The 7223-nt window shown below is 38.1% G+C and overlaps 1 protein-coding gene across 1 annotated transcript; it reads left to right on the top strand.

Moving 5' to 3' along the window:
- Positions 1-2996: 2996 nt before the first annotated feature.
- IL1RAPL1 (interleukin 1 receptor accessory protein-like 1) lies at positions 2997-5179 on the top strand (the record flags this gene model as incomplete). The annotated part of the gene is made up of 2 exons (XM_009071295.1): positions 2997-3167; positions 4461-5179. Coding segments are annotated over 2 exons (890 nt in total), but the record flags the coding sequence as incomplete, so codon positions are not given.
- Positions 5180-7223: the final 2044 nt, after the last annotated feature.

Here is a 7223-nt window from a genome sequence, read left to right as displayed (position 1 = left end):
GGAATGGACAGCATTAAAGAATGCATGTTGTAATGATGCAACAGTTGCTTTGGCTAAAATCCTGGTCCACTAAGAGAAGTATTGTTTCCATGTGTTATTAATGAAGCTGAAATTTGTCCCTCAGTGTTCACCCTTAAGGTATAGCCAAACAATTTTGTCAGACCTGTGGCTGAGTGCAACTTCATGACCATTACTCAGCATCTTCTCTTTCAGCTCCATAGAACAGTTAAAATGATATGGCAGTTTGTAACTCTCAGTCTGTTTTGCCCTGAGTCTTGCAGGACCAGTAGCTTTGGGCTGACTGAAACATTTTTGGACTGAATCCATCACACCTTGAGCACACGTTGTATTTGACCCCATTGTGCTGAACTAATCCAGAGTTTCCACATGCTCTCATGGTTTTCTACAGTACCATAACAAAGAAATTTTTTGCATCAAGTCTGGTTGAATTTGGCCATGCAAGGTCTACTTTAGGTTTTATTTCAATAGTTAACAAAAAACCCAACATGAATTAGGATCAGAAATGTTTGTTAGAATGTAAGCATCAGTCCCACCCATTAGAAGGAGTAGGGTAGGACCATTTAACTGAGAAGAACCTGCTGTGGTTCTTAAAGTGTTTTCCAGAGTTGACAATGTACAACAAATACTTTTAATTAACCAAAAGCAGGCTAATACATAAACATCACAGAAGTAAAACAAAGGCATATGTGAACATCCCCTGTGTATCCCACGCATTTTACGTTTTGCAAATTGTCTGCTTATGCCAGTATGTCAGCCCATCAGATAACAAAATTACCACATAAAGTAGCTCTGCTGTAAACTGAACTTTTTACTTTTCATCAAAGAAAGTTTAAAAAAAACACCTGGCAGATGGGGAGTATAAGAGCTCAGGGAAACCACTGTGATAATGCATCTAACAGTTTCCCTAACCAGACTGCACATCTTGCTGAATTGGAGTTTGAATAAATTCATGATTGCCTGAGCCCATCTGTGTAGACATACCCTAGGTCCTGACCATTCTTTGCTCTTCAAATACTAATAAAACTAGGGAGAAAATAAATGTTCCCTGCAATGCAGAATAATGCAGTTGTAGTTAGTGTAAATGCTGGAGCTTCTGTGATATAAAAAAAAGTGTACTTCAAATAAATGCATTAGTGTGATTTTAATGAATGCAATAAAACAATGGCATAGCACAAATAATTTTCCCTCCAAGTAAGAATGTGCAAACAATCTTAACAAACAATACTCCGAGCCTTTAAAACAGTTTTAATTCTTCAATATTTCTTATTATTGATCCTTTTGAGAAACAGTACATTCTCATCTGTAAGACTTTCAACTGAGCAACACTGCTCTCAAGCATGTACTATTGTCATGACCATTACTGAGGTGACAATAGAAAATGGCATTGCAGCAGCAGCAGTTTCCCCACATATTTGTTGACTTCACTGTGTGTTAACTCATTTGCTGGGTTAACACTGTCCTACCATAGAAACAAAAACCTGCTATATAATCTCCATCTATCTCATACTTGATCCAATCTGTATCATTTTAAAGCATTGTTGGAGACCTGAGGTGCTTGTCTGTCATTAAAGAACATGTTTTCAAAAATACTCCAAAGAAAAATAATGGAAAGTCAGAACCATGGAAGGCAGTGCTTCTCTTTGCCTTAGGGTTTTTTTGATGTTTTTGTTATGGTTGTTGGTTTTATCACACAAAAAAACATGCAGGGGACAGAATGAGCACGTGGTAATGGAATTGGAAAGTTTGAAAGCAGTAACAGTGCAGCCAAGTTTGTTTTGTCATCTGCAAATGTTAATGAGCAGAGTATGCATGGTTCCTCAGATGGGAGAGGGGCTGTTCAAGATTAGCACCGTTTCATTAACTCCATTTATACTCTTTGCACCCACCCTACAGTTGGCAGGCTTTTCTAAATAATGCTACCAGACTATAAAAAGGTGAAAATGAAGAAAGGAGTGGCTCAATAAATAACCCAAGTCAGCATTGACTGAATATAACATTACTTATGACACACAGTATTTAGAGTATTCAATCAGATCTCTTTTACAAGCAATTGATATTCTCAGTAGTCTGTGCATAATGTTGTCAAGAGAGTTAGAAGGATGTTAACATTTCATTACTCTTGCCATTGATTTTCTCTGCTTTCTTCACAACAAAAGTCAAATCATGACCTCTTATTCCACTGAATTAGTTCCAGAGCACTTGGCATTATTGACCTCCTAATGAAAATTAATAGTGCCTCTTTTGATTCAGTCTTTCAAGTAGGCATGCAAAGCACATTTAAAACACAGGCACGGCTATTTCTCATACTGAAATGAAGTAACACTCTGTTAAGTCACGAAATGTACATTAATGCAACATTAAATTTGCAAATTTAAGTGCACGGATTTCAAGAGACTTAAACTGCATTATCAGGAGCTGATGCTGCAAAGATTTAAGCTTGGCAATAATTTCAGATCTGGGAAGCCAACGAATTTTACAAGGAAAGCTACACATACACTTAGAACATTTCAGCCCCAGGTCCTAATTTGACAGTAAAAATCTGGCAAGACTGAAATGTTTTTACTATGCAGCTGAGACAATTGCACATTAGCTTAGGCATTTCCTTGCTATTCTTTCCCCTCTTAAAGCTAGAAAATAATTCAAATTCTTTTCAGTGACTTTTGTGCTCATGAGCTGTCACCCCGCAGCTAAGTGGATTTCCTTCATCTGGATTCTTACACAAATGTTTATGCACAAACTGATTTCTGTCTATGGATGTGGATCCCTCCCTCCTTGCAACTGTGTAAATAAGGATTACCTCTACCAGGTGAAACAGGGAAGCTAAATGGATTCATATCTGGAGATTGGGTGAAAGCTTGCCATTTTATCTAAACAATTTCCTATTCCTGGAAAATTCTCACAGAAATAAGACCTGGAGAACTATCTGGGAAAACAGCAAGAGTGTTGAATAAATTAACATTTCTTTCTTTCCTTAGACAACAAAGACTATGATGCATATCTATCTTATACCAAAGTGGATCCTGACCAGTGGAATCAAGAAACTGGAGAAGAAGAAAGATTTGCTCTTGAGATTCTACCAGATATGCTTGAAAAGCATTATGGGTACAAGTTGTTCATACCAGACAGAGATTTGATTCCCACAGGAAGTAAGTCATCTTTATTCTTGTGTGTCTTCTAACAGCAAGTGCAGAGATTCTTTACATCTCATTTCTATGCCTGCTCCTTCAGAACGTCATCTTTCCTCTTTTGTCTTAGAGAAGAGTAAATGTAAGCCACCCAATATACTTAATGTGTATTTCTCAGATAAGAAGATTATTATTTAGCAATTGTATTATTCTGATTGAAGGTGAGACAGTGCAGAAAGGACATGCATAAGTAAAAGAAATGAAAGAGACTAACATTTTTCACAGGTTTGGGGGTTTTTTTTTGAGCGCTTGCATCTCTAGGAATGAATACAGTTCTTTGTTTTCAGTTATTTAGAGTTGCTTGGAAAGATGTCCATGATTCTAAGTACTGCAGTAATTCAGGCAGGAAGGAAAAAGTTGTGTTTTGACTAAGGCAATGATTGAGTGATAGCATCTACATCAGAGAAAAGAAGTGAATTCTGTCAGAGTCCACTGCAGATAAATATATAGTGAAGGTACTTGATCATTCTCAGAGACTGAAAATTAGAATTGATTCCAGCTGGTACAAGTAGATCTTTTTCACATTTCTCTCACCTATTCCAACACAAGTACAGTAATGTTTTGTAAGCTGTTGTAGTATTCTTTATAACCTCAGTATGACCATATAGAGAGCTACTAAATTCAATATCTTTTACCAAAGAAAGGATGCTTGGTATAGGCAAAGCACAGCATCAAACGATCACATGGATATTTTTTAAATCTACAGCAAACACTAATTTACAGGAGACAGTACTATTTTCGTGAATGTGTGTGGTGGGGGAATGAAAGGAAAAGCAGAATCTAAGCCTACTATACACCTTAGAGTGTCATTTGGGTTTGAGACTGAGCTCCTGAAGCACACAGCTGCTGCTCTGTGGTCTACCTTGGTGATTTAGTCTTTTTAAAGGAAAAATCGTGATGGACACACTTGTGTCAATAACGATACAGATAATGGTACAAAACTACAGCTTATGAACAAACACTTGCAATCCATAGCACATATGGGAATAGATGTTTTGCAGGATCACAGAATGGTTGAGGTTGGAAGGGGCCTCTGAAGACCATCTTGTCCAACTTCCCTGCTCAAGCAGGGCCATATAGAGCAGGCTGCCTAGGACCATGTTCTGCCAAGCCAGCCTGGCACATTTGCAAGTGATGTTTTTGCATATTTCAGTGAGATCTGGGAGCAGGGGTTTGCCTCTGTTGTTTCTCACCAGTCTATGAGAGCAGCCTGTTTTCTTAGATTGGTTTTTGAGCAATTGTTTTGTTTTGTAGCCTATATCGAAGATGTGGCAAGATGTGTAGACCAAAGCAAGCGACTGATCATCGTCATGACTCCAAGTTATGTGGTAAGAAGAGGTTGGAGCATCTTTGAACTGGAAACAAGGCTTCGAAATATGTTAGTCACGGGAGAAATCAAAGTGATACTGATTGAATGCAGTGAACTACGAGGAGTTATGAACTACCAGGAGGTCGAGGCCCTAAAACACACCATCAAGCTCCTCACTGTCATTAAATGGCATGGACCAAAATGCAACAAGTTGAATTCCAAGTTCTGGAAACGTTTACAGTACGAAATGCCTTTTAAGAGGATTGAACCCATCACAAATGAGCAGGTTTTAGATGTCAGTGAGCAGGGGCCCTTTGGGGAACTGCAGACAGTCTCTGCAATTTCCATGGCTGCTGCCACCTCCACTGCTCTTGCCACTGCCCATCCAGACCTGCGCTCCACCTTTCATAACACATATCATTCACAGATGCGCCAGAAACACTATTATCGAAGCTATGAATACGATGTACCTCCTACCGGCACCCTGCCGCTTACCTCAATCGGTAACCAGCACACCTACTGCAACATCCCTATGACACTCATAAATGGGCAGCGGCCGCAGACAAAAACTAACAGGGAGCAGAATCCGGAAGAGGCTCACACAAACAGTGCCATCCTGCCCCTCTTGCCACGGGAGACCAGTATATCCAGTGTCATTTGGTGACCGAAATGCAAGGGGCCATCAACCCCTTGAGTAGGAGCAGAGTCTGCAGTCTGGTGCCTGGAACTACATCCTCGACTGCTGCTGTTAAACATGCATTACAATCGATAACATACGAGGAAAAACAGGGTCTTGTACATATGTTTTTGCAATTTCTTTGTAGCATCAGTCTTCCTGTTTTACCCATGTCTCTTCCCATTCACATTTTCGACTTTGTTTTATATGTCATTGGAATTTGTATATTTACATTTTTTTAAATGAAGAGACTGCTGTATAGATAGGAAACCTTTTTGCTTCATTAGTATAGTTTTAGACTTTTTGTTTGTTTGTTTTTAACCTCTCTTGGGAATGCTTGGACAAAGCTATGTTGATATCAGAAGCACCATTCATTTTGTTGGCCTGCCTAGCCTGATTCCTGAAGGCCATGCCTGCTGCAGTTCACCTCTTTTGGAGAATATTTGTTCTTAGAAGGACCCCATCCCTCACTGAGAGCTCCAGTTTCATTTCTACTCTCATAATGTGCACTGCTCCTTCCCTGCCCTTACAAAGGCCCCATTTGGGGTAACACTACAGTCTGACCATCTAACATGTAACTTGGTAGATACCTGTCAAACAACAGAATATACCCAATCTGTATCGGTTGCTTCACAGTAGTCACTATAGAGTGTGTAGAAACTAGAGATGGTTTGGTTTTTGCTTTCTTGGGTTTGTTTGAATTTTTTTTAATTAATATTTTAAGATTGAGTTGATTGTATCCCTTTTATAAATACAAAAGCAAACCCTATTTTTAACACATCCTGGAAAATGATTCATGTGGTTGTGGATTTCATTTTTTAAGGATTTTTTTTTTTTTTGCCCCTTTCAAAATCCTGCAAATAAGATCATTTGCAAATGTCGGGCAAGACAAGTGAGGCAATAGGCACTGACATGCAGAGAGTCCTGCTGATATGTACAGTGATGACTTCCAAACCAAAGGGGAATAAAAAGACAGTATTGTAGATGGTTTGTCACTTTGTATTATAGAAAGTATTATTTTCTAAAAAAATAAGAGCAAAACATTATTTTGCTGTGGATTACAGAGTCCCCTTGTATTTTAATGTTCCAAAAACTGTATTTGCTTTAAAATGATATATTCAGGATTAAGAATTCTTCTTTCATTTGGTTTAGCTTGTAATGATAAATAAAACTTTATTATTTTCAACATGAATTCAGTAAGAACTCAGGCAGAAAAAAAATTACATGAATACCAGAAATATAATTGTTTTCAGAATATACTTTATTTATACAAAATTAGTATTTAAATCAGACCTGGAAGTATTAAAACCAATTTATTCACTTTAATGAATAAATAAATTAGTTTTATTTTTATGTATGATTCTATCTTTGAGAATTTGCAAATAATGCATGTACCATGGCTGACAGGGAAGAAAAAAAAAAACCACCACTGTGTTTACATCCAGACATCTTTAAGACTAATTAAATAAGCACCTTACTCATTCTTATGTTTTAAATAATGGAAAAGTCCTTTCTGGTTTTAGAAAGAGAGAGGAGTGGTGCAGCTCTACCACAAATTCAGGCCAAACTCTGCTAGTCCCCTGCTAGCAGAAGCAGAGGAGCTGTGGTAGAGTTTCTGGCTGCAGCACACTGTCATATAGTCATGGGTTTGATTTACCCTGGCAGAAATGTAACTGGTGTCCTGGCAAACAGGCCTTACAGTCTATTTATGTAATTAATGAGCTTTGGGCATTTTTATGGCAGCTGAATGGGATTGGCTGATATAATGATGTGTGGGGTTTGTTCATCCTGATTGTTACAATCAGAAAAGTATAGCTTATAATATTTTGGTTATCTTAATGAGAAGTGAGTGGCAAAACTGCAGTTTGGGGGATGTCTGGGGGAGTAATCTAGAGCTGACAGTGTGGGAGGAAATTACTATGAGCCTGTTGTGAAAGTCAAGAAATCTCAGTATCTGCATAAGAAACTAATAGACCTTTGAGATGGGCATTGGTTTTTATTTGTTTAAAATGTTTATTTCTCTGAGATTTTG

This window comes from Acanthisitta chloris, unplaced genomic scaffold (assembly GCF_000695815.1).
Source record: "Acanthisitta chloris isolate BGI_N310 unplaced genomic scaffold, ASM69581v1 scaffold10223, whole genome shotgun sequence".
Lineage (NCBI taxonomy): Eukaryota > Metazoa > Chordata > Aves > Passeriformes > Acanthisittidae > Acanthisitta > Acanthisitta chloris.
Note: the sequence above shows the minus strand (reverse complement) of the source record. Positions and strands in the feature narration are given on the sequence as shown.